The 26,299-nt window shown below is 50.2% G+C and overlaps 2 protein-coding genes and 1 long non-coding RNA gene across 12 annotated transcripts in view; 1 reads left to right on the forward strand and 2 right to left on the reverse strand.

The window, feature by feature from the left end:
• Positions 1–10,726, reverse strand: part of CRTC1 (CREB regulated transcription coactivator 1) — a 40,101-nt gene extending 29,375 nt beyond the window's left edge. For 4 of the 5 annotated variants that reach the window (XM_040653773.2, XM_001233251.7, XM_004948902.5 and 1 more), the window contains exon 1: positions 10,561–10,726. In XM_040653773.2, the coding sequence (XP_040509707.1) occupies positions 10,561–10,686 (126 nt within the window). In that variant the 5' untranslated portion in view covers positions 10,687–10,726. Of the gene's footprint in view, positions 1–2,243; positions 2,365–5,230; positions 9,519–10,560 lie in introns of those variants that run through there. The other variant, XM_046904703.1, reaches the window with a different exon arrangement.
• KLHL26 (kelch like family member 26) overlaps positions 2,325–26,299 on the reverse strand; it is a 31,252-nt gene continuing 7,277 nt past the window's right edge. For 3 of the 5 annotated variants that reach the window (XM_015300138.4, XM_040653775.2, XM_040653776.2), the window contains exons 2-3: positions 24,709–24,891; positions 18,768–21,955 (exon numbers count right to left, since the gene is read on the reverse strand). In XM_015300138.4, coding sequence (XP_015155624.1) covers positions 20,374–21,955; positions 24,709–24,891 — 1,765 coding nt within the window. In that variant the 3' untranslated portion in view covers positions 18,768–20,373. Of the gene's footprint in view, positions 2,360–18,767; positions 21,956–24,708; positions 24,892–26,299 lie in introns of those variants that run through there. The other 2 variants (XM_046904704.1, XM_015300139.4) reach the window with 2 other exon arrangements.
• Positions 11,507–18,670, forward strand: LOC101748347. 2 transcript variants are annotated; one of them, XR_006932247.1, is made up of 5 exons: positions 11,507–11,694; positions 11,768–12,063; positions 13,404–13,474; positions 13,571–18,070; positions 18,621–18,670. It is a non-coding gene; the product is annotated as an uncharacterized LOC101748347 (long non-coding RNA). The 2 variants fall into 2 exon arrangements; XR_005842173.2 differs by lacking the exon at positions 18,621–18,670 and adding an exon at positions 12,518–12,624 and having other exon boundaries at positions 13,571–17,575.

Here is a 26,299-nt window from a genome sequence, read left to right on the forward strand (position 1 = left end):
CGGCCTGCTGCTCCCCATGGCTGCAGGAAGGAGATGAGGGCCTTCCCAGGGCACAGAGAGAAACTTCTTCCTGCCCTGCGAGACAGCAGAAGGCAGAGAGAGACTCCAGAACTCCCAATCTGGCTTCTTTCTCCAGCGTGAAATTCAACATTAAGTTAAACAAACCCTCCAGACAAGTCAGCACCGCGCTGGAATCCCAGTGGAAGTATTTTCTTCAAAGGGAGATTTCTTCCCATTCACAATCCTCATGTTGATAAGAAAAGCAAACAGTCTTAAAAAGAAAGATCAGTTAACATCAATTTAATGACTCGCAGTTACTGCATTTAGACTTGGTGGGAGTACAGCCATTAGAAGTCACCCAATTAGCCATCCAGCTACTACACTCAGAAGTTCTTTATGCTTTGTCTGAGTTGCTGAAGCTGCCCAGCAGCTCATTGGGTGCTGCGGCCACCAGAAGGGTTCAGCTCACGTTCACCATTTTCTGTTAATGCTCTGAAATTTCTACTATGAACTGAATTCTTGAATTATATACTGTTCAATTTCTAAAATTAACGTACATTGGGATCACAGAATCCCAGAATGGCCTGGGTTGCAAAGGACCACAATGCCCATCCAGTTCCAACCCCCTGCTATGTGAGGGTCACCAACCAGCAGACCAGGCTGCCCAGAGCCACATCCAGCCTGGCCTTGAATGCCTGCAGGGATGGGGCATCCACAGCCTCCCTGGGGATAACTAAAGTTACTTATCAGTTACTTATCAGTTATCAGCAACCCCTTCGAGAAAGTCGTCCAGAATTTATTTAATCAAATAAGGAAGGATTCAACAATCAGTAGGAGAGAAGCCTGCTACGCTTCTTCTTCTATGCTTGGAAGGGAAAACTGTTGGCCATGTTTCATTAACTGCAGTTCCAAAACCAGAACACACCTAAGCAAGGGACACTGTTCTGTTACTCCTGAATAATCAACCATTGGTAGCAGCCACTAAAAGCAAACTGCACACAGAGGATGGAAAAAGCACGGCCAGCTTCCTCAGCACTCCTCCTGGCTGATGGAGGCAGGATTCACAGATGAGTTTGCTAACGAAGAAGAGAATCCCTCGCAATTCTTTCTCCTCTGGGCTGTCACAATCAGGAAGGAGCTGCAGCGAGCCAGCTTTTGAAAGCAACTTATTTCCTGCAGTTTCAAGTACCGATCCAACAGCAGCAGAGGATCCAAATGCACAGCTGTTCCTCCCAGGAAGACTGGTAAAGGAAATGAAGTCTGAAGTGCAGAGGAAAGGTATAATCCTCAATGATAGCAGCTGCTCTGTCTGGGCCACTCGGGACTTAAAATATTCCATCATTATAACACAACATTTTGCAACGGGTTTTTTGAGTTTTAGTATGTTTTTCTTGTCATGAAAGCGAAGATTTTAACACTGGCTGGGAACAGACAAGTGCAGACAAGCGGAGAGAAAGTTTCCCTTGTTGCTGCTGCCAATCTCACTTGGCCTTATGGTGCTGTTACCGTCCTGGTGCAACAGATACTGCAGGGAAGAGGACTACCAAGCCAAAACAGGAAGCCAAACGTCTACTACAAACTAAGTGAAAATCACCACGAGAAAATCCAGACATATGCTATGAACCGGATCTGAACCCAGGCTTCTAGAACTGCTACATCATTGTTTACCCCTCCATCACTCTAACTGTCATTTAAGTCACTTGCAAGTATTTGTTCCATTATCACACTGACGTTTTGGGACACGAACAACACAAACAGCCCTGCAGGCCAGCCCAAACGTAGCCAATACCACAAATTCAAGCAAAAAATATTTGTTGGGTTTTTTTAGAAACGAGATCTGTTGCAACACACTGGAATTCAGCAGCCACAGGAGCACAAGAGCTGCATTTTAGCCACACTGCAGTGCTCCACAACAAACCCCACTGGCAGCAGAGCGGTGCAGCCTCAGCTCTGCGCTGCCTCTCGGATAGCTGTGGTTCACCAACACGCATCCAAGGACTGATGGTTTTCCTTTCATAGAGACTTGAGAAATTAACAATGGGATGTGACATTTGAGCACCAGAACCAAAGGGATTCACAGCATGGGAGGGGAGGCAGAACTCTGCCCCTCCATCTCACAGAGCCCCCAGGAGCCCTCCCCATAAATCAAACTGGAAAGCAGAAGCAGCGGATTTCTGCACGAACGAAACCATCTCCTTAGAGGATAGGGGACAGCAAGCTGGCTAACTTCTGATTTTAAGTACCTGATTAAGCCGAAAGATTTCCTGGTACACAAGGAGGTCTCTTCCACAGGAGCACCAGCACGGGTTCCTTCTGCCTGCAGATAAACCTCTGCACACTCAGGCTGTACTGAATGATTCTGTGCTTTGGAAAGGAGAAAGGAGATGAGAAGTTCTTACCCCTACTATCTGTGACAACGTGAGCCATTTGGGGACTATCTGAAATCATTTCACTTTTGCAGTTATTGCATCTATAGAGAAAAGAACTGCAGATAGAAAGACTGTGGTGCATTGGGCACAGCGTGGTGCTGCTGGGGGCTCTCCCTTGAACCCACGTCGGGCACAGATCCACACTGCAGAGCACAGAGTGAGGAGAAGGCAATGCTGCACACAGCGGAGTCCGTGCAGCCCCACGGTGCAAAGCATCACTGCTGCACACCAACCCGAAACAAACTTCTCCCAACTGGTAACCCTAACACCGCTTTGCTAAAAGCATTATAATCCAGTTAAATAAATTTCATTCATAAGAGATGAAATATATACTGATCAACAAAGCTTAAGCAGGGATCGCTTGAGTCCCTGCCAACGAGCAATCGCTGCACTTTTAGCACTCCAAGAGAGCCAATTATTACTCATGAGTTCATGATGTTTTCTTCACCTTCCTGTTGAAGAGATTATTTAAGACCTCAAATCACTTAACTGGATTGTTTTGTCCTGTTATGAGTCATCTACAAATTCCAAGGCACCATTAGATTCTCCTTCACGGGCTGAAACCAACTCCCCAGATTGCCTCAGCTCTACAATTTGGAGGAAGCGGGGCTATAAAAATTACACCCATCCCCAGACCCCCATCCCCAGGTGTCTTCTAGAGTTCGTGTGAAAGCGAAAAGATCTCACCTCCTCGTATACAATTACTATTTATAAACCACCCCAAATCCACATTACGCTCCAGGCCAAAAACCCTTCTTCCTGTAAACCCAAAGAGACCAAAACAGAACGCTTCACCGCTGCAGGAAGAAAGAATAGCTGGGGGGGAGGGAGGGAGGCAGCATTTAGCACCGAACTTTTGTTTTTATTTGTGACTTCTGTGTTTTATACCAGCAGAACTTCCTTACACATCAGCTGCGTGTAGCAGTCTCCATCAAATGAGTCAGTATGGAGCACTGGGTGTCCTGGGAGCTGTGGGCAAAGAACCCCCACCAGCAAACCCTGCAGAATCTGAGTAATGATAACAATTAAATTTAGCACACGGGCTGTCGCTCCGTGTTTAAGAAACACTCTGCTATTGCTGGGGAACAAAGGTTTACTGTTTGAGACTTCACAGTCACAACGGAGTCGCAAGGAAAAACAGGATACAGCACAACTCGCTCCTTAAAATAGTGGCTGTTCCTCAGAGTTCTGCTCTATCACCGGGCAGGGAGCCAAGCTGAGCTACAATATGAACCAAACCTGATTTGCACTGCTTTTAAAAACAAACCAGATCCCATAGCAGTTCCGAAAGCACCGCCCTTCTGTTCTGAAAGGCTTTCAGCAGGAGAGAGGCATGCGCGTCGCCGTAACTGCGTGCAGCGCTTCGGAGAGGACTTCCACGTGAAGCCCACTGATGATCTGATAGAAATTTCCTGGCTTTCATGATCTATATAAGTCCAGCACTACACTCAAAGCCTGACTGTTGTCCTGGCGGCTGTTACTTCCTAACAGTGTGCCTTAAAGAAAGCGCTGCTCAGAGCACCGCAAGCGCCCACCGCTTGATGGGCACAACCCCAGAGAAGGAATGTCCACTACAACAAAATTGCCCCTGAGCCGTACCCCTCCTTCTATTGAACTACCTCAGGAAGACGAAATAAAAGCAGAGATGCCCTCATTAAGCGAGATAAAAATAGCTTTTCTGCTCCGTTTTTTATTTTTAGCAAAAGACTGACAATTCAGTTATGTAACCCCACGCGATGTGTAAGTGCCGGACCAGCAGGGCGTGCTGGCACTCAGAAGGGGAGCAGCTCCCAGGAGCACACCCAGCTCCCAGCACAGCGCCGTGCCACAGAGCTGTGCCACCACGGCCTCAGCAGGTGCACAGATGACACTCCTCCATCCGCAGAACACCGCGGCTGTGCAGCGCTGTTACCTGCACCAATCCCTTGTGCTGCTCCCACTGCATGCAACAGCAAGCCTTCACACTGCAGCTCCTAGAGATGAAGTTCCGGACCACTCTCAGAGCATTACAATCACCTGGCATTAGAGTCAACATTCTTCGAATGCAAAACAGCCCAACAAAGCAAGCATTTTGCTGCAGAAGTGAAAAACCGAATGGCAACGAGAAGTCAATGAGACGTGAATGTGAGCAGGGTGGAAATGTGCATGCAGTGAGCGCTGCCCTCCTCTCTCTTGTGGAAAAATGCCATGGAGTTGAGGGGAGCAGGGCCTCGTGGAGCTGAGAGCGAAGGACTGCAAGGAGGCCGACGGCTGGGTGCGTGGATGGACAAGGGAGAGCCCAGCAGCACCACGCCAGCCACCAGCGGCTGCTGAACGACTGCCACAAACATGGCCTATACATGCCTGCAAGGAAAGGAAATTGGTGAAGTCAACGAGTTCAAAGCTCACGGTCTTCCCCTTTCCCACTCGTTTTTCCCCTTAATCCAGCCTGCAGGGGACTCAGAGCTGGCAGGAAGGCCCTGCACTGCTTCACCTATGGGATACTGCTCGGCCACGATGCATCCCAAGAGCAGCACGGCACAATCTGCAGACAGGCAATCGGAGCTGGAGCAGCATCACCTCCCTGAAAAGGCACGCACCAGGGGAAACCAACTCTAATTGTTTCTCTTTGAAACTCTGGCTGTTCAAACAAAATCATTTCAACATGAAAATAAGTGAGCGTCGCAATAAATCCACCAGAACTGCACCATACAAAAAAAAGGAGCAGCCCAGCAGAGCTATCACAGATTTTCCCAGTTTTCAAAAAGAAAGAAGCTGCAGAACCAGCAGTGGGGAGCAGAGCACGCTTTGAGGAAAGGCACCTGGAATTCAGCTGTGCTGCAGCATCGTCACCAAAGCGTGGTGTCAGAACGTGCCGCTGCTTCTCCTCTCCTTTGGGATTTAAGGCCCAGCTTTTGTGGGTGGGTGCTGCTATCTCATGGCAAAGGACTTCTGTGGCAGAAGGGGAATGTGCAGTTCCGAGGAAACCACATGCAGAACAGGACTACTATCAACACCCCATCACAGCATTATGAAGCAGCAGTGAGATCACAACAGCTCCGGTGGACAAACGGGCGCTCAGCAGAGCCCACGTGGCCCAACGAGCACCAAAGGAGAGCTCGACAGAAATCTTATCCCCTGATATCACTTACATGGCACTAATCATCCTATGCAAATCATTTAAAGCGAATCGAAGCAACGTTTTAAACTTTAACTCCCACGCACTATCAGATACGCAAATCTTAGCTAATGAGTTAATAAATACTTACAGCTTGGCTGCCACCTCGAGTTTACACAAAAGCCTTTGGGACTGCAAGTTTGCATGGGAATGCACGTAGTTTAGGCCAACGGGGAACCAAAGGGAAGCAGCACGAAGGCCGCAACTCTTTGCTGCCACAAAATGCACACGGCTGCAAGCTGACATTCACTACCAAAATCTACCTGCTTCCTCAGCCCCGCCAGCAGCCAGACAGCCCAGCTCCAAAGGAACAGCTCCACCAGTTCAGTGACACGGGGAGAAACGCCAGCCAGCACAACCAGAAGTGCTGTTTTAAAGAAGGCAAAGCTTGTTTTCTTTAGCTGCAGCACCCTGTTGGCTGGGAAGCGCCCCGCAGTACGCAGACAGCACATTTAGGCACAGAGCATCGATGGAATGCACCATTAGGGGCTGATCGATGCTTTTATGGAAATTGACAGAATTCAGCCCAAGAAAACACTCCTCAGCAATTAGAGAGAAAGAAGAGAAAACCAAGACAAATATTACACCTTTAAGCCATCTTGTTTAAATCCCCATTGACCACGCTGGAGAAGACGTCCACTTTTTGCCCAATTAGCGTCTCATTACCGCTGCCATAGAGCGGCCAGAAGTGCCGAGTAATTTCCTGAATTAATGCCAGCACATTATTCAGATTAATCAAGAATCAGCTCCTTATGCTGACTGATGGTTGTCCACAGCAGGTTTGGAGCTTTGGCATTTGTAGCTGTAACTCAAAGTCATCACCACCCCACAACGCCATCTGCGAACATGAGGCCAAAAAGAAATGGGTGCCCACACCTGAGAGCTGCCAGGATCTGAGCTCCGAGCACAGCTCACCCCTGTGCCAACAGCTCTGCAATCCACCCCGAGGGAAAAACCCAACGCATCCTCAGAGAGGGGATGGGCTGACAGCTCTGAACTCTGCTCTGGCAAAATGAGTAACTTCTAGAAATGCAAATTACTGCAAATATTCCCCACTGCTGAAGCTGAAGCAAACTTTGAAACGCAGCGCAGTGAGCAGTTCCACGTGTTCGTGCACTGAACTGCACACAACACACTGAAATGCACCAGGAGTACAATTACAGTTCATGTGTTGGGGATGCTGGATGGTTACAGCAGAAGGAGACAGCCATGTGTGGGAGCGGACGCGCTCTGAGCGCAGAAGCAGGCGGCTGCAATGCACCTTAGTGATGGAAGCATGAAAAAAGCCACTGTATCCTTAGAAAAACAACACAACAGAAACCCGAGTGGGCTCCCAGCAGAAAGGCTGCCCTGCTGAGTGGAGGCTGAGCTGCACAGCACGGCTATCAGCAGCGGCTCGCGCTGTTTACCTTGGACAGCTCAGGCCAAGGAAGGAGGGCAGAGTGCTGCACAGGAACAGAGATCCTTTGTGCCCCCACCAGAGCTCATCTTTACATCTGCACCGATTCTGCCCTGCACTGAGTCTCTCAGACTCCCAGCAGCGTGTGCTATTTCAGCTCAGCACAGCTCGGTTCAGGGTCAGCAGGTTGCCCTGCTCCAACAGCCCCCGATGCACGGAGCTCCCTGACACACTTCTGGGCCCTCCAGCTGGGGAGGAACGCCGGGCACAGCCAAACCAACACCGCTGCACAAGGGGAGCTCCCCATTGCCTGGGACACAGCACTGGGAGCTCACAGCACCCAGCCCCTGCTCGAGGGCCGAGTTCTGATTCCGATGCGCTTCTCCCACATCTTTCAGTCACTTCAAAGCACCATCATGCAATTGGAATTTCTTCTGTATCAAATTATTTAATAAAAGGCATCGGGAATCACTGTGACGCTGTCATCACCGTTCGCGTTTATCATTTTTAAACCAGAGATTAGCACTGCTGATTGAAGTAAGCTTTCAAACTCTGCTTTGCATACTACCTACATCCGACAGACAGCTGCGATGCACAAAGGCCTTCCGATCTCTCCTGCAGTGAGCAGAAGTACCACTCCTGCCCCTGCTTCAGCGCCAAGAAAACAAATGCTGTGCCGTTGAGGAACAGTGGTTAGCAATAGAGGTCCTCCTCTGAGCAGAGCGGTTCTCAGCAGCTCACAGACGCCTTCCACACACTGCCTGTGTGCACGGAGAGGCCACAGGCAGTGCTGGAATTCTGCAGCATGTTTCCAAACATCATCGTTCACCTGCTTTCCTTTCCTGCCTGTTTTCACTGCTGCAGCAGCCCACTTCCCTGCTGTCTGTGGAGCTGGGAGGTTCGGGGGGCTTCTCTTTAAGGCAGAGCTGCAAAATCCATGAGAGGGAATTCAAACACAGCCCCAGTCAGAATCCCACGAAACAAAGTGCCTCCCACAATATGATGATGTGATAAATGAATAAATAAGCAGCCCTGGAAACTCGAGAGCGTTGCCAGCTAAACAAGAACTACCTTTAAAATGCAGGTGACAAGCTTTAAAAACTTGAATGCTTTAATGTATGGCTCTTCAGATGAGATTTGAAGAGCTCAGCACTATCTGTGTCATCCTGCATGGCACTGTCTTGTTAAGTGCAACTTTAGAAGGCAGCAGCAGCTTTGTGTGAGGGAACACACAGAAAGCAGCACACATCCCTGCGCTGTTACAACAGGAATCGAGAGCAGGCCCTGGTAAACAACTCAGAAATCAGCAGAGCCCTGAAATTTCATGCTTTGCATTTAAAAAAAAGAAAAAAAGGGAACAGAATCATCAGCAAAATACAGGAGTCACACAGAACAAACTCCCCCTCTTCTCACCCACTTAGTTACTATGGGACTCGCAGAAATCTCTGGATTATAAACATGAAGGTCCCACTCACAAGACAATTAAGCAGATCCAGTGCTTCTATCAGCCACCCACCTGCGAGGCTCTTTGCAAGCTCTGTGGCTGCAGAAAAGCTGGAATGTGTGTTGCACTGGGCAGCTGAAAGACAGCAGTCTGCTGCTCCCGAGCACAGCAGAGCCCTTTTGAAACCACCCTCATTTAATTCCCAAATGAGTTTTATATATATACACACACACACACATTTACCATCTGAACGGTGAGGGCAACAGACAAGAAAAAGAGTTAATATCACACTCTGCCTTGCCTCGGACAAGAAAGAAGCATTACATTGCACAAATCTCAGATGGACTCAACAGTTACATGGGTGGTAGGTTCCCAAGTGACAAAGCAAGCCCAGAAACAGCACGGCTATGCACAAGAAATGGTGGAGCAGTAGTTTCCTGCCTCTGCTGCGACCAGTAACTAACAATAAAGGAGACAAGAGGGTAAACACTGCAAAAAGACAATTACTAATAATGAAAAAGCAAGAGAAATTTTGGGCTGCTTCCACACACTGAGTAACGCGTTTTCAAACTGACAGCACAGCGCTGCCTGCCAAATGAAAATGAGAGCAAACAGCAAAGTTGTGCTTAACCCCTTTCTGCTTTTATACTGCGTTTTAAACACAGATGAAATCATGGAATTCAGAAGAAGTCCACAAAGGAGACATTTTACTCAGCTATTTGGTCAGCATTTCCATCACTTCAGTACCCAGAATCCTCAGACGACTCATTCATCTTGGGTCCTTTTCTCAGTACCGGGTTCTTGAAAGTGAGAGGGGTCTGCATTTGTGAATTCTGGGTTAGAAGCACTCAGACGTTGGAGAACCCCGATTAGCATTGCGACTTACGGACAGCCTCATCCTGCAGGAGGCAAACGCCAAACCTGAGAGCGAAGGGAAGAACCACTGCGGACCCCAAGAACTGCAGCCTCAGCCAAGCAACGGCCACCGAAAGGCAAAACCCACAGGGGATGGAGCCACACCAGAGGTTCAAGGCGCACAGAACTCCATGACTGCAAACACCTCCAAACCGTCCTCGCTGCTCTCCCAGCATGACTCCAGCACGGCATCCTGCACGACGCACCGGCACACACGCGGTGCAGCCCCGGCCTCGCACCTTTGCAGCCACATGCCGCTGTTTTCCCTCTGAGCAGCAGCAGCAAGTGAAAACAAATATTTACCCTGCCCTGACACCCAGCACTAAAAGGAGAGGTTTAACTGCACATCCAACTGCACGTTCTCTCGTTCGGCCACAAACAAGCTCGTAAATGTTCCTTAAGCAGTTGGAGGAGAAATGAAAACGTTGACACAAGCAGGTGAGACCAGAGGGGCTGTGATACCCGCGGATCTTAACCGGCAAACGCATGTGATGTTTGGCAAAGGCACTCATTACGCCGCTCGTCTCCAACCATGGGCTTTGCAGAGGCAGAGCCACGGAGGATCACAAAGCACAGCAATTCGCATCCACGGGGAACAGAATCAGAGCCGCATCTGTGGGTCTGTGTGCCCCGGAGTGGGGCCCGGGGTTCTGTCCGAGGGGCGGAGATCCCCCCCAGCTCCGGGCCTGTCTCAGCGGAAGGAAAACACCCTTTGGAGCGGGGCCTGTCACAGTGTGAGGGATACAGACCCCCCTCAGCCCCTCCCGACCCCCTGTGGGGCTCCCCCTGCCCCTTCCCGCGTCTCTCCTGAGGAGACCCGAGGACCCCCCCCACACACACACACAGAGCCCCGCTCCGGGGGGCAGCGGGACGCGAACCCGCGGCGCTTTGGTTCCGTCAGGCGGGGGGGGCGGTGGGGGCGGCGCGCTGCCCCCCGCCCCGAACTCAGAGCATCGCCCACCCCCCTCCCCCCACCGCCAGGGGGCGCTATCCGCCGCCCCGCCCGCACCGCTGCCCCCGGGGCCGGGGGGCTCCACCGCCGCCGCCCTTCCTCCTCCTCATCCTCATCCTCATCCTCCTCCTCCTCTTTCTCCCTCCTCCTCTCCCTCCTCCTCCTCCTCCTCCTCCCGCCCCCCCACCACACCCGCTGCCACCACCGGGGGCGCGCGCCGGGCAGCGGCGGGGGGGCCGCGAGCGATTTACGGCGCTGCCTCACCCGGTGGGCGCGGGTCAGGCTCAAGTCCTTCATGACCTCCTCGAAGGCCGCCGTCTCCTCCGCCTGCTTCTGGTTGTGCAGCGCGATCTTCTCGCTGAATTTCCGCGGGTTGTTCGAGGCCGCCATCTTCCCCCGTCCGCATCCCCCTCCCCGCGCCGGAGGGGGCGAGGCGCATGCGCCGGGCGGGCCGGGCGGGCGGGCGGAGGGCCTCAAGGCGCATGCGCGGCGGCGGGAGGGGGCGGTGAGGGGGCGGAGGGACGCATGCGCGGAGGCGGCGGCGGCGAGAGCGGGAGGCGGCGTCTGGAGCCGCGCGTGCGCAGTAGAGGGGCTTCCCTCGACGGCGGGGCGAGGAGGGGGCGCGCGGCGCGCATGCGCACTGAGGCGCTTCGCGGTGGCTCGGCGCCCGCCGCCCTCGGCGCGGAGAGGGGATCGCGCCGTTTTCCCTCAGGGAGCGGCTCCCGTTGAACCGCCGTGGCGTTAAGTGAGGAATAAGTTCCACGTTTCTAAAAAGTCGTGCGTGTTTGGAGCAAAACCAAAGAAATAAACAAGAATATCACTTCTGCACTCCTGTCCAGTCACGGGCAGGGCGCTCGGCCCGCTGTTTCTCCCGTCAGAAAATGGAGGCTGAGAACTCCCTCAGCGCCTCACGCGGCACCGCGGGCGCGGAAGGAAGGAGGCCGTGGGCCGCCACCCACCCGCCTGCGCTCGGGGGAGGACAGCCACGTTAGGACTCCCGCACGAGAAGCAGCTGCTCCCGCTGTGCCACCGCGGCCTCCTGCCGCAGGATAAGATGCGCCAAGCGAGGCCTGCGCGGCCGGGAGCTGCGCTGAGCACCGGGCGGAGGCGCTGCTGCTGGCGCTGCTCGGGGCCGCTCTGCGGGCCGCCGGTGGAGCTCGGAGCCGCACGGAGCGGAGCCGTCCTGCCGTGTGGGCGCTGCCGATCCCCCGGGCACGCCCAGCGTCGCCTACGGCTGCTTCCCGGTGAGCCCGAGCACGGCAGCGCCAGGCCGATGCCCTCCCGGAGGCGCGGACGGGCTGACAGACGCGGCCCTGCGGGCTCCAGGCTCCCAAACCCCGGCTGAGGCCGCTGATTCCAGCTGTGTTACCGTCGGGTTGGTGCGCAGTGCTGCGATAGGTGAGACGCACACCGGGCAGTCACAAAGCCCGGCAGCGCTGCTTCCTCACAGCCCTTCACGCTTTCTTTTTAGGAAGCTACCGGGATAAAAGCGGGCGCTCCCCTGCCCTGGGGCATCGCCTCAGCCCCGAGCAGCGCTTCCTCCTGGAACCCGGCCCTGTCCGGGTTGGGATATCACAGCAAAGAAATCAGACGCCGCTCTCACCTCCACTACCCATTACCTCCGCTACCCGTCACCTCCGCGCCCGTCGCAGTCGGTTTATCAGCCACTGATAAGCGCTTCCTGCGCACGTACAAATAGATGGCAATTATCCGTCACTGCAGGGCTGCAGGAGATGGGCGGATGGAACTCAGCTCAGCAACCATCAGGTGAGCGTTAGCAATAAAGTCGCGTCCTGCTCTAGATTCCAGCTGCCAGCTTGCGCTGCAAGTTTATAATGTGAGAAGAGAGAGCACTGCGGAGAAGGGAGCTGGGGCTTGGAAGACCATCCAGGCCATTTCCTTGCAGGACCAGCCGTGTCATGCCTGGCAGACGTTGGCCTAACCTGTTCCCGTATTTCTGACCAGGCACAAACAGCCAGCACTCATTTTCAGACAAAGACCCTCTAGCTGTGTACATGAACAGCACATGACCTGCAAAATTGGTCTGTCACACTAAAAGCATATAAACCTTAAGGTTTAACGCGAAGGTACCCATTATCCACATTGTTTTTGCTTGAGAAGTGAGATAACGATAAGTAATCTGTTAAACTGCACTGGATTCAATACTATAGGTGGTAATAACAAGCATCTACAGACCCAGCTGTCACTCTGCCTTTCACAGTGCCAAAAGATTAAGTGCCTCAGATGAAACTTGATAAATTTTCCCCTCTTGGATCTCACAAGATTGAAGAGAGTGAAACCTCCCCTCTGACGGCTCTCCAGCTCTGGGTTTGTGGGGAAGGAACGCAGATGGCCAGGCGGGGGGGGGAGGGGGGGGTCGACTTCCTCTCTTTGGAAGACTCCCTTCTCTTATTGTTTCGCCTGTGCAGCTTTATCAGATTGAATTCCATTGTGCAATCTGGGCCCTGCTTCTGATCTTAATGTCTCTGACTTTAAAACAGTTTGCGTAACTAACTTCTCTTTAATACAACACTTGTGTTTGCTGAGCTGCTTCTGGAATTTCTCACCCACTCACAGCTCCTCATTTTGGGGTGTGGGTGGATCTGAATGGCTGCTAAGTGCATGACCTAGCAGACAATGTAAATCTTGACTGCATTAAGACATTGGCAAAGAGACATTTTAGATTGGTGCCAGGTTTCCTTCTTCCTCCACTGAAGGAGATATGCCATGCCTTTGACAAAATGATGAGCTCATACCATAAGTATTATTTATGTCTCCCGCCGTCTTCACCTTGAGCACATATGGGGCCATGTGAGAACAACTTGATCTCACTAGAAAGCTGTGATGGGTTCCCCTGAGACAGCAGTTCTATCTCTCCCAGCCCTCCAGACGTGTTATGAAAAAGTTTCTTGTAAATGAGAATCAGAGCTTTGCTCTGAAGCAAACAAAGAGTCACTGGAGGACTGGGGTGTTGTGTTCACATCTGCTTTTGTTGCAAACAACTCCTCACTGAGCAAGCTGCAGCTTCTTAAAGCAGATGCAGCCGAGAGCGAGCGGGTTGCGGGGAGGAGGTTTTGTTTACTTATCACTTGTTTGGTATCCTCTAGATCCTTCGGAATTGCTCTGGCAGATGAGATCCAGCTACTTCCGTATTCTCCCTTAGAGGCTCCAGAGGAAGGTGTGAGGTTGATCAGCTTACACAACAGCGCAGCAGTGTGAGCTGTGCCTTGATGGACAAGTAAGCTGACCTTTTTTTTTTCTCTTTTGCTTACAGACACAAAGATTTTGATCTCTCGCACTTCCTACTTAATGTTCCCGTTGACTGACATTCCCATTATCCTCAAAGAGTATCCTGTGAACTCCACAGAGTCTGTAGTTGCAATGTTATTTTGAACTAAGCTCCAATTTGTGCTTTCCGTGGGAGAACACTTTCTTGCTTCACCCAGCATTTCTCCTGTTTCTTTGATGTAAGAGATCCTTGCTTCCAGAGGGCAGCACCTGAATTAGCCCCTCTGCACCCTGCATCAAATCTGATGAGCAGCCCAAGCAAACCAAACCGCAGTCACGTGGAACATTTGGCTCTGCTCTCCTGCAAGGAGTTTGAGGAGATCCTTGCTCTGAGCACCAGTATTCCCTGGCGATGCCATCACCATCCTTCCAGCTTAGTTTCTTCACCCTTCCCTGTAAATTCTAAAATTACAGAAAGAAAGCAAACACTGGCTGCTGAAAGATATTATTCTCATTTCTACAAGGCTTATCTTCTGGCCCTCTATAATACCTTGGCAACCCCACAGAGGATTCTGGTCCGGTTATTTTTCCCAGAATCAAGGCCTGGCTTCATGCCACACTGAAGCAAGAAGTATTCCCATGATGCTAAGGTGATCTGAGCTGATAAAGCAGCAGCCACTTTTCGTCCTTCCAAACACAACCCTTGAATAGGAGGCAAAGCTTTCGATGCGGGTATACTCACAGTCAGCACTCAAAGGTGAGGCACCCTTAAGATTTATGCACTTTATTGAAACAAACAGGAAACTGGGAAATACTTTTTAACCACTGAGAGATTACAGCATTGCAAATCAGAAGGGCAGATCTCTGCTGCTACCTTTAAGCAGAAATACACTACAGCAAAAATACACTATTAACCATTTGTTTCATTCATGGCTAATAGGCTTCACATAGTTAACTCCCTGCCTACTCCTCTGGTTTACATCCCTGCATAAAAGCAGCTCCTGCTATTTCCAGGCCTTAGGACGTATGTTCACCTGTAAGTTAAAGGCTCATCTTATGCATTTTTATGCTGAAGATATTAAAAAGGGTGAGGGAAAGTCTGTTTGCAGGTACTGATAATGTTTGCATGAGAACTCGATGACCAGTGAGACAAACACACCAGCCAAATTCGGGCACCTCTCGAGTTTCAATTGTTTCATTAGAGCAGGAGTTACCACACGGAGTCCATTCCTCAGCAGGTGAGTAAGCAGCCCCCACAGCAGTCCCGTTTTGCTGGCTCCAGTGACGGATTTTGTTCTCTTTGCCCTGCACAGGAGCAACACAGACTGCTCTGTGAGGACTGCTTTCCTGGAACAGCAGCAGCAGTGCACTGTCAGACCAAAGCTTTTCTCCTGTGATGCAACATTTCTAAGAAGTTCCTTTCGCCTCTCGGATGGGAGCAGCCAGTCATTCACTCCAACTCTTAATTGCTGCTCTGCAAAATCCCCAAAAGGAATGTAACAACTTGTTTCTCACTGTGAAAATGGGAGGTTCTCCACTGCAAGCTTTAAGCCTTCGGCTGAATACCTGCTGAACATCTGGCTTGGGATCAAGGTTTGCTTTTATGGTTGTCCATGCCCTGCTACAACGGGTGGACACATTGCTAGATTAATACTACCAACAGAAGCGGGGTGGATAGACTCCCTTCCTTCCTCCTCTTACCCCCAGTAAATGCAGCAGCTGCAGCCTGACAGAACACGCCAGTCTTTCAGAAAGACTCAAATACCACAAGAAAAAGCCTCAAGCACAGCATGGCCCCATGGAAAGCAGAGAAAGGCTGCTGCGAGCAGCATGGGACACGTGCCCCAGGATGCACAGCTCATGAGTGAGCATACATGTGCACGTGGGAAGCATCTCTAATCCCCTGAATACTAAACGTGAACCCCTTTTATCTGGTATATGCTTTGATTTTCTTCCTAAGAAATAGCAAGCATGTATGTTTGGCATAAGAAAGCTTTCATCATGCGAGATCCCCAAAGCACGCAAAATGACGGTCCAGGCATGCTAACTGCACCACAGGGCAAATTTCTCTTTTCCAAACCTCAGCAAAATTCATACATTCCTTCTAAATCCAGTTGCAAACCGCTATCCTGAAGGCACTAATACTGAATGCAGGTATTGATAGTGCCAAGCAGTAAATCTGCACCCATAAGGAGCACGTAGTTCAACCAGAGCCCACAGCAAGGGGAAGGTAACCAACCGACCAAAGGAAAAAGGATGCACCTAGAGCAAACAATTGCAAACCTTGTAGGGAGACACAGATTAGCAGTCTAATTAGAACCACCAGATAACCACATGTAAAATAGGGTTTTTAGTGCATTTTCAAAGCACTGTGACCGGAAGACACGTTACATCCATCTAAAAGGATGAATTCTGCTCTAGGCACTCCAGTGTTAATGTACTGCAACTCCAGTGACTTCAAAGGGGTTGCTGCAGATATAAAGCAGTGTAGCCAGAAGCACTGGCTGGTAGCCTGCATAAACAAGCAAAAAAGATTTTCATTTTTTAAGAAGCCATAAAAAATAGTTCAAGCTAATTACGTGACAGGGGCCTGGGTGTGAAATAGCAACTGCAAAGCCCCGGGGATCAAGACAGGAACCTTTGATTTGCTCTCTTCAGCTTATAAAGTCTTCTGAATACTTTTGCTCTAACAGCTTTTCTTCTTCCCATTGCAAGCTGCACACATTACTCTGATGCTGCTCTCCAGAGGCCCCCACCATTGCTCTGTACTAAATCTCAATCCTTTGTCTTACAATCTGAGGCTGATTTCAGGTTGCAGAGCTAAACCAGCAGCTGTCTCCAAGCAGAAAGCCCATTTCGTGTTCACCTTATGGAGCAGCAGCGTTAGAGCAGCTGAAATCACAACCACCCCATGAGCAAAGTTTCAAACCTCTCTGAAAGTCCCTGAAGTTGAAATATTAATCTGGAAAGCACTGAATGTGTGTTTCTGAAGCTCAGTTTGGAATGAGAAACAAAAGTTCTGGAGCCTGTGGGCTGACACCGTGTCTACTCGGTATTAAAATGCAGAGCAGAATCTAAGCTGTCTCTGCAGAAAAACAACTGAGAAACAAATATCTGTGTTATGTATGATAACTGAGCCCTCCTAGGAAGGCACTGCTAGCAGCTCTGCTCCCTCACCCGCCTGACGTGCCGACACACCCAGGCTAGACAGTAAATTTATTCAACCACATTCATTTCTCCTGGTCCTTAAGTCACAAGTGGTGAAATCTCATTCATTTATGCAAGCAACTGGAAGATTTATTGTAAATAAAAGTTCTGCACATTACACAACTGGCTCAAAATCATAATTAGAGTTGCACTGGGAAACATGTTTTATTTATTCTGACAGTAGTCTGGCTTCAATAATCGTAGCATGATAAATGCTCCTGAAGTTTGCAGAGTTTCAGCAACTACAGAGCTTATCACAGACGTGGAAGTGAAAACATCTGAATAGGTTTGATGTGGCTTACAAGAGGTCCTGAGCAGTTCTGTTGCATAGCATCATTTTACATCAGCACCAGGCTACCAAGAGCTGGTGGGAGTGTCCTCCTTCACTGTAAATCAAAGAAATGAGATGTTCTGCTGCTTCTAAACTTCCGAGATCTCCTCCCAAAAGCTGGGCCATGTCTGCACGAATTAGTGTGGTTCTGCAGTGGGGAGAAATGACAGTCGGATTGCTGAGCCGACAGACCCTCTGGAAAAGGGTCAGTGACACCATTAATAGGATGCAGATTCCCCATCTCTAGCTGTTCTGCACCCTGCCAAGAGTTCTAGTGCTTTCTTCCTTTATAGTTTTAAGCACAATTTCAGGCCCATAAAACATCAGAGAAGACAGAAGCTCTTATCCCAGCCCTGGCGGGCCACGCACGCTGCGAATACCTTGAACGAATGATGCTGAGCTCTCACCGGTCCCCATCTGTTCAAGGGTATTTTAAAACATACCAAATCAGGTTTACCCCGATAGCATTTACTGCTGCTCTGAGACTAATAAATGGCTCTGAGTGCAATCAAACATTTATCTGGCTTTGTTCGTTCTTGAAGAAGAGAGGAGCCCAGTCTCCTTGCTCCTCGGGCAGAGCATCCTCAGCTGCACTTGCTCCAGCCCAGCCACAGAGCAAGATCGCCTCAACACTCACCAAGAGCCCGATCCAGCTGTCAAGTTCTTTCAATACAGAGAATCAAAGCAGTTTATTTTCAGAATACCACAGAGGTTATGTATGGGACGGCCCAGAGCCACAGCTATGTACTTCACAGGAGTAAAACAAACTCTACTATCAGTACACACGGTAGCCACTTTCACAAATACTTTAGCCAGCCTGTGCTAAAGTTAGAGCAGCTTTCAGGTCACGTTACAAAAAACCATTGTTTATGTTGCTATAAAAAGAACTTCCTGGTAGCCAGGAGGGTGGCACCCAGCAGCACATTGCTGCAAGTCCCAGGGAGAGAGCGTGGAAACCTTTCCCAGCACCCACTCTGCAGTGCCCACGGATGGCAGTGGTGGCACCAGGTGAGTTTGCTGCACGGCACAGCACAGTTGGCCTAGTTGATGCTAAGAGTGAGACCAAAGATGCTTCCTCATTTTTTAAGGATCTTCTCTTTTTTCTTTACTCCTCTCCCTCCCCCGAGGTGCACACACCCCTTAGAAGCGTGCTGTGAAAAACAGAGCGCAATTCCTTATGAAGAGATGCCACCCATGCCCTCCGCAGGGGTTCCCCAGCTGTCTGCTGCAGTGCAGCTCGTGAGCACTGTGTGTTCAGCACAGCTCCGTGGCAGAGAAGACACAAAACAGAAACTGCTGCCATAGAAATACCACTGGTGGGAAGGTTTAAGGGACATGGGAAGGATACCCAGGTATTTTAGGAAAGCAGCGATGGGGGAATGGCACACTTACAGCCATTAATCATATTCTGCACATAGGAAAGCAAGTAACCTTTCATTGATTACTAAACTAAGAAAGCAGCCTTTGCATAACCAAATGCGAGCATTAAAAAAACCCATTAGGCTGTAACTGTGAAGCTTGCCTCAGCTTGCCACTGAGATGCATTTCATCCTTTCAGAACTTGCTTGCTGTCTGCCAAGACTGTCCTTCAGTGTTCCTAGCTCCTATGCCAGGCCAAGTGAACAGAGAATGGAGTAAACCGACTGCATAGGAGTGAGAAAGCAGAGCCTGCCCGCTTGACTTCAGCACACTGCACACCAACAAGCACTTTCCATCAATTTATTATTGGCAAACCAGCAGATAGACAGAAACAAACCAAACTGTGCATCATTTTAACTCAAATTTCAAACGCAGACACCAACTGAGGAACACGTGCCCTCGCAGCAGAACATACTCAGAGGTGCTTTAATCGTCAGAGAGAAATATCTTTAAGTGAATCTGAGGTATGGAGTTCATGCTTTACACAGCCCTGATGAGTGATTCATCAGCAAAACAGACATTATACGTTGTCTCTACGGGTTACAGCACGGCGTTTATTTAACCAGCAGAATGCAACAGTTTCTCTGCAAAGAAGGCTGCGTACATCAAACCAAACTTCCACAGATACAAAACAAAGCCCTTGAAACAGAATGCCTGATAAAAGAAGAAACTTCAACTTCGTTTATCAGCCAAATTAATTAGAAAAAAAAATGGCTTGGAGGAAAGGACAGTTCAAGAAATAACAGAATTCTGTGCAGCAAACACAGACTTTACAAAGATGACAGAGCCATCTTAAAACCAATCTCTTAATTTAAAATACCCACCAGCAACAAAGGCCATTCTGCTCGGACTTCCATCTCGTCATGAAACTCGGTATCTTATTTACAAGTCAAGAGAGAAGACCCTCCAGCAGGTGAATGAGCAGCACCCGCCTCCCCGTGCACAACGGGCTGGGTTGATGCATGCAGGCAGGTCCTGCACAGCCCCCGGGTGCTCCCTGCTTCAGCCTTTACTGGCTCAGCCCTGATAACAGCTGCTGAGCTCTTATTGCCAGTGAAGCCAAACAAATTTTTGGCAGTTATAAAAAATCATGCTCGTTTGTGTGTAATCAAGTTATCAACATGGCTTCAGTGTTGTGAACCGCGGACGCCCCAATTAAGGGGGAATTTCTGGACAAGAATATCACGCTGATGTCTGGAGGGGTGAGGAGGGGATCTGGAATTGCAGCGTAATCCAAACAGTGAAGGACCAACAGAGGCCAGAGGTGTGCAGGGGTAAGCATCCCCTTCTTGGAGGGGGAAAACAAAGCAAGTCACCTCTGCAAAGCAAGAATCTGCTTTCACAACCCCAGCACCTGAGCTCTCGGAGCTCCCGCTGTCCCTTTATTGCTTCTGGAGGTCAGTGTGTTATACAGGTTTTGGTTTTTTTGTCTGCTAAAAAACAACAGATTGACACACAATGATTTTTGGAGCTATTAGTAAAAATCACACCTGAACTCTTTTAAACATACCACAGTACTGAGTTACTCCTGAGCTGTCAGTGTTTGCAATGTGTAATATTGTTAAAAATATGGAAAGTTGGCAAAATGCATTCCCCCCCCCCCGCCCCCCACACACACACTTTTCAGAAACAGAAAAAAAAGAGAAAAGCTTTTTCCAGCTGTAACATCTGCTAAGTCTAACTAGCTGACAAGTGCTTCTGATGAAGCATGCCTGCCAGAACACTACATCAGAGAAGAGAAGGAGGGACTTCACGGAGGAGGGAACGCAAGCTATTTTTCTCCTTCCCTCGCCCAGAAGATGCACAATACCATTTGCAAACAAGGGAAACAGCACAGCATCCCAATGACATGCAACACCAGGTGGTCTCACGGCCGGCGCAGTGGTGCTCGGCTATCTCGGGGTGGTTATCTGTGGCAGTATCACAGGAGCACATGCTATCCCAGCAAAAGATTCTGGAAAATGTAGGTCCCTTTCCCATTCATCAGTTTCTGTGTTGTACACCTGCACAATGCTTGTAACATTGTTCAGATGCCAATTGTACCCCCCTACGATATAAATCTTTTTCTCTAGCAAACAACAGCCAGCTTCCGACTGACCTGCGCGCATAGGGCTCACTGTTGTCCATTGGTCTGTTTCGGGCACATAATATTCCACGGCCAAAACATCGAAACAACGGTCAACGTGGTCCATGCGGCCTCCCAGCGCGTAAATCCTACCGTTTGCACTGACCATGGCATGCAGCACTCTGGGTTCGTTCATCGGGGTTTTGAACTCCCACTGATCCACGGCCGGGTCGTAGCAGTGCAGGGCTTTCTTATCTTCCACTGAAATCCCATACCCACCTGATATGTACAACTTGTCTCCCACCGTGGCTCCGGCGTGCCCCCACGTCCTGCGCTTCAGGGAGCACACGTAAGTCCACTCGTTGTCTTTGGGGCAATACTTCTCGACGGAAGCCAAGCTCCCCGAGCGGTTCCTCCCGCCGGTGGCGTAAACCATTCCGTGCAGGACGTTCAGCTGGAACTGGATCCTGCTCTCCTGCATGGCCTGGATTCGCAGCCACTGGTTCAGGTGAGGATCGTAACGGTAGCAAATATCAACCGCTCCTTCGCCGCTCCGGTACTGCAGGTGCTGCCCCCCTACGATGTAGACAAAGTTGTCGAGCACGGCCACGCAGGAGTGGCTGCTGCCCACCTCCATCTCCGTCAGCTCCTTGAACTGGCGCCCGCTGGCGTCGGGCAGGCAGTACACCTTGCAGCTGACGGTGCGGTCGTTGTCGGTGTAGGGAGTGCCGCCGAAGGTGATGAGGGACAGAACGTCGGAGCGGATGGTGGTGCGAGGGGACTGCATCTCGTGCTGGCGGAAAGGCAGGATCTGGTAATTGAAGGCCTCCAGCAGGTACTGCCGGCACAGGACGTCCTCCACCATGATGTCAAAGGTCTGGACGTTGTCCACCAGCTCGGAGGACTTCATGAGAGGGAAGCGGATGTGGCAGAGCACCTGGCTGGCGCTGGCACGGCGAGTGGGGTCGTACTGCAGCCAGCGGACGGCGGCACGGAAGAGGTCGATCTCGCTGCAGCTTTGCAGCTTATTGCTCTGCAGGAAGAAAACGAGGCGCTCCAGCGGCAGGTGGAGGAAATCCTCCTCCTCCGAGATCTGCAGGAAATGCCTAAAGGTGAATGCATCCACGGATTCCTTTAAGGAGGCCAGGCTAAAGGTGGTGGCCATCTGCCCGATATTGAGACACGTTTCTACGCTCATGGCAGACTTCAGGAATTCCTCGCAGAGCTCCACGACAGGCACCATCTGGAGGAAGACAGCAGCTCCCAGCACATCCTGAATGCAGTCGAGATCAAGAGTCACTTCAGCGCTGTACGCGAAGTCTATTATGTGTTTCAGTCCTTTTGCAGATACACCTTTCAGTTCGATCACATCCTGGCTGGCTTCTCTCATCCCGCCCGTGAACATCGCCCTGGAGGTCAAGAACACAAACAAAATTTTCCCCCTTTAATTCTGTATAAATGATGTATTACTTCTCATTTTTTAAAACATACTGAACCTCTTAGGAAGGATGAGGGAGGGACATAAATCAAGGCTAAATCTCTAAAAGCCAGGAGGAAAAAAAAAAGGAGTATGCAGTTACTTATACACAGCCTGCGTAAACAGCACACTGAGCAGTCACATTCAGCTATCACAGTTAGGTTTGTCAGTGCTGCCTCACTGCACTGTGTGTAGGGATGGTTCCCAGGACAAAGCGCCAGGAGGGGGTCAGAGCTATCAGAGCAGGGAGCGCTGCATGCTGGGCCAAAGGATCCTTGATATTCAGCAGCCAAAGGCAACAACGGGATCTGCAGCAGCGCGGGTTGGCACCCAGAACTCTAACTGCCTAATTTTCAGCTATGCAGGATTTGTGAGTGTAAAAAAGAATGTCCTGTGGGGAGACATCCATGCTAAGAAGTCAGTGAGGCTCTGAGCTGTCCTGAGCGGGGCCTTCAGGCAAAGCCCATTGCACTGGAGGTGAGTTATCCAATGGCTTCAGCATTGCCATCGCAAATACAATTCACAGAAGGCTTTGGTAATCACAACAGAACCTCCTCCCCAAGGCTCCTTCCCAATGCCTTAACAAAACAGGAGTTGCGACCACTTCAGCAAATATCTGTTATGTTGCAGAACGACAGCAGGGGGCTGGAAGGCAATTAAAAAAGAAAAAAAAAACACCACGATTTTCTTACAGCACAGCTGCAAGCACATCGGCTGACCAGGCCACGCTGAGATTAGGCCCTCGATCACCTCCTTGGGAGGCTCCTAAACTCCACAGGAAGCACATACCACGCCGAGCACTGTGCGCAGGCATCTCGTAAACGGCTGCTCTAGAGCAGGGCTGCGTTTCCCAGGCACGGGGCCTGCAGGCGTGATGGGGACAGGACTGCACATTTTCTTTATGGGTTTACATTACGTTTCAGCAGCTTTTGTTACATATTGGTGGCTTGGGGGCAAAGGTTTGCGCTGTGTGTAGCATTCGACAAGCAGCAGCAGAGCGATTCTGAGGAAGGCAAAGTCAAACCAGGTTGCTGAAGAACAGTGACATGCAGTTTCACCACCCGGCATCATTGTACAAACATCACAGCAAGCCCACAAAGGCTGTCACACCGAAGACCATTCAAACTGCCTGCACATTTTAGGCCAATTTTTTGCCTTTGATAACCTACTTCTTCACGTCTGAAAGGTAAATTCACCGTGAAGGCACAGTGTCAGAGCTGCAATGGCTTTCAGATACAAATTACTCAGAGAAAATGCTGAACAGACCTTCTTCCTCTTTAGCATCAACACAGGAATAAAGAAATACCTTGGGAACGCTGTCAAAAGACAGGAGTTCCAAGTTTCCTGTCCAAACCAGGCTAGAAGAACTGCTGCCGTCCAGCACAAACCTACAGAAAGCTAAATGACCTAAATAAGGAAATATCTGCGCATGAAATCAGCTTTCTGTAACCGAGTGACCAGGAACACTGCTCGCAATTATTTGTCCATACAGCAGATGAGAGCACTCTGCTAAAATCCCCCTGCATATCCCATGTCACCAAACAGCATGCTGCCTGATCCCCTGCCCCAGAGGAGATGCAGACATATGTGTGCTCATGCATTAGCTACACAGGGCTGGATGTGCACAAGCAAAGAAAAGCATTACTGTTGCCATGATGAAGACAAACCATCAAATAAAATGCCATTCCTTGAAGAAGTGTTATGGTTTTTAAATGCTGATGATATAAATGCCTCACTTTCACTCTTTTCCCTCCCCTCTTCTGCATAAAGAGTATTTTCAAAAGCTAGATTATTCTGCCATTGTTCCCCAGGACAACCTTACTTAATGCCACAGAACTTAGAGCAAGAAACCTACTCAGCAATTATATTTCAACAGGGAAAACACACTAACAGTGGCACTGCATACAGCATTTATGAATACAAATAGTGCTATTAGCATTTGGTGGAAGATCAGCTCCATCATTAATTGCATGCCTGTTAGGGAGAGCGATAAGCTTGGAAGGTTTATGTTACCACGGGGAGTCAGAAGGGGGAGAGAAGGGAACACCCTGGAAAATGTGAGGGTTCGTAAGACGGGCACCACTGGAGCAGCTGAGGAAATGGGATATCCAAGAGATATGCCTCCATCCCTTGCTCCTGGTCACCTGCTCAGGTCAGGAAGGAACCTACATGTCAAGGGACTGCTGAACGGAGAGAGAGAACCCCACGTCACAGAACTGTTAGACAAGACTTTAATAGAGGCAAGATGGATGAACTCAATTTTTCACTTTAGACTGAACTCCCCGCTCTTCAGTTGGTTCACCACGCCTTAATTTGGCAGAGGAAGCTCATCTTCATGCTTTGGCTTTCTACAGACACGGAAAGGGACAGTTGTTCCCAATGGGCTGGGGAACACACGCACAAAACGCCTCATCCTCCTCGAGGTGGCTTCAAGACCTGCCCTTGAGATGGGTCTCAGCCCAGTGGCTGCGGCAGAACAACCTCATCAGAACGCAGAGGGGCAGACCCCAGACCTCCACACACCTTCAGGGAATCCCACTGACATCTGTGGTGCAAACCATACCTCCAAAGGGTCGTGTGGGGGAGTGATGTTGGGGCACGGTGGGGAGGTTGGGGTAGGAGAGGATGGGGAAACGGAAACCAAGGGGAGAGGTAACAGTGCCTGCTTCCCTATCAGATTCTCACCTGAAATAGTCACTGCAGGCAGCCAAGACAACTTTATGAACCTGAAACACTTCATTATTTATAGTGAGGATGACATCAAGCAGCTGAGCCTGAGCTCGGAGCGAGGCCAGTCCCTGCAGCAGAGTGGTGCTGTGGCCAGGAGCAGAGAACGTGCATTTCAGGGTGCTGTTCTTGTCAGCCATGCTAAAAACAGAACAAGAGAGACAGGCTGGTTTTAAATTAAAACAATATGTGGTATACCTACAAAGCATGCTGGGGGAGATTCTGTAACACAAAGCAGTTTGAAAGCAAATTCCCAGCTCGACAGCCACACAGACCATCATGACATCAGTACCTCGGTTGTATTCCCTTATCCCAGCACAAAAGAGACATCCAAAATGTTAAGTTGTACTCGTGTGTTGCTGACAACCTGTCACACTGCAGCACACGTGGGCTGCGGGGACCATCAGCAAGGGGGGGCCAACGTCTCCATGAACAGTGGTGTCCACACACTGCTGCTACCCCAGAGTCCACCCTGACCTCGACTTCAACCACGAGACTGACTCACAATTGCTTATTCTTCTCGCCACCTAACCTAAGTGCAGCTGTTAGATATCCCGTACCGTCCAAGGACGGCCCTGCTCGCCCCGTTTGATCCTTTCCTTATGCCTGACCCTCCTGAGAAGAGCCAAAGCAGAATATTGCACAGCACTGGCTGCTCTCAATAACGTCAACTGTTTGAACTGCACTGTAAACAGTCCCCTCCCAGTGTAAATATTTCCTTGGTTTTCCCAATGCCTCTCACACGTGTTCCTCGGTGCGTGGAGCATCATTCTTAGATTCGCTTGGCCTCGAATGCACTCATCAGTGAGAGCACCGCATTTGGAGGTGAACAGCAGCAGCACTTCTGCACAAGTGGAAAGGACACTGAGATACGCTGCGCTCCCCTGCAGGTAACCACAGTTCTGCTGCAGGTTCCCCGAGCCAACGCGGGGCAGTGCGTCCCGCACAGCTGTGTGCTGCTCTCACACCAGCAGGAGGAGAAATCTTAGGCTGACTAACAAACTTCATCCAACTCTGAACTAGTTTTCTGGATCAACATCCCACGTTCTCTGAATTCTTCTGGGAAGAAAACACACAAGAACCAGTCAGTATTCGGGATGGATCTTAGCCTTGCAGAAGCCACCTGCTGTTTGGGCTCTGTAGTCTCTTATGGAAGCGTGACATAAAAAAGATCACAAATAGATGACAACAAATCTGGAAAACAGCATTGCATGTCCACAGATCCACACCATCTGCTAACAACCAACCCAGAGAGTTCACCACCACCACCACAGAAGCCACACACGGTGGACCAAACAAGTAGGTGAGGTTAGAGGAGCGTTTGGGAGATGGGATAACAGAATGGGGGATGTAAGCAATCCCCGAACGATAAGGAACAATGGGCAGGACTTGCGACTTGCCTGACTTATCAGGCTGCAATTTCCTGCAGGCTTTGAGAACAGGCAAGCCAGGGGAAATCTGTCATGTCCATCAGAGCACTGGGAGAGCCAATGCAGCTCCACAGCGCTTTGCAGGGCTGCGGGATGCAGCCACCACATTTCTGCAGTCT

This window comes from Gallus gallus, chromosome 28 (assembly GCF_016699485.2).
Source record: "Gallus gallus isolate bGalGal1 chromosome 28, bGalGal1.mat.broiler.GRCg7b, whole genome shotgun sequence".
Classification (NCBI taxonomy): Eukaryota; Metazoa; Chordata; class Aves; order Galliformes; family Phasianidae; genus Gallus; species Gallus gallus.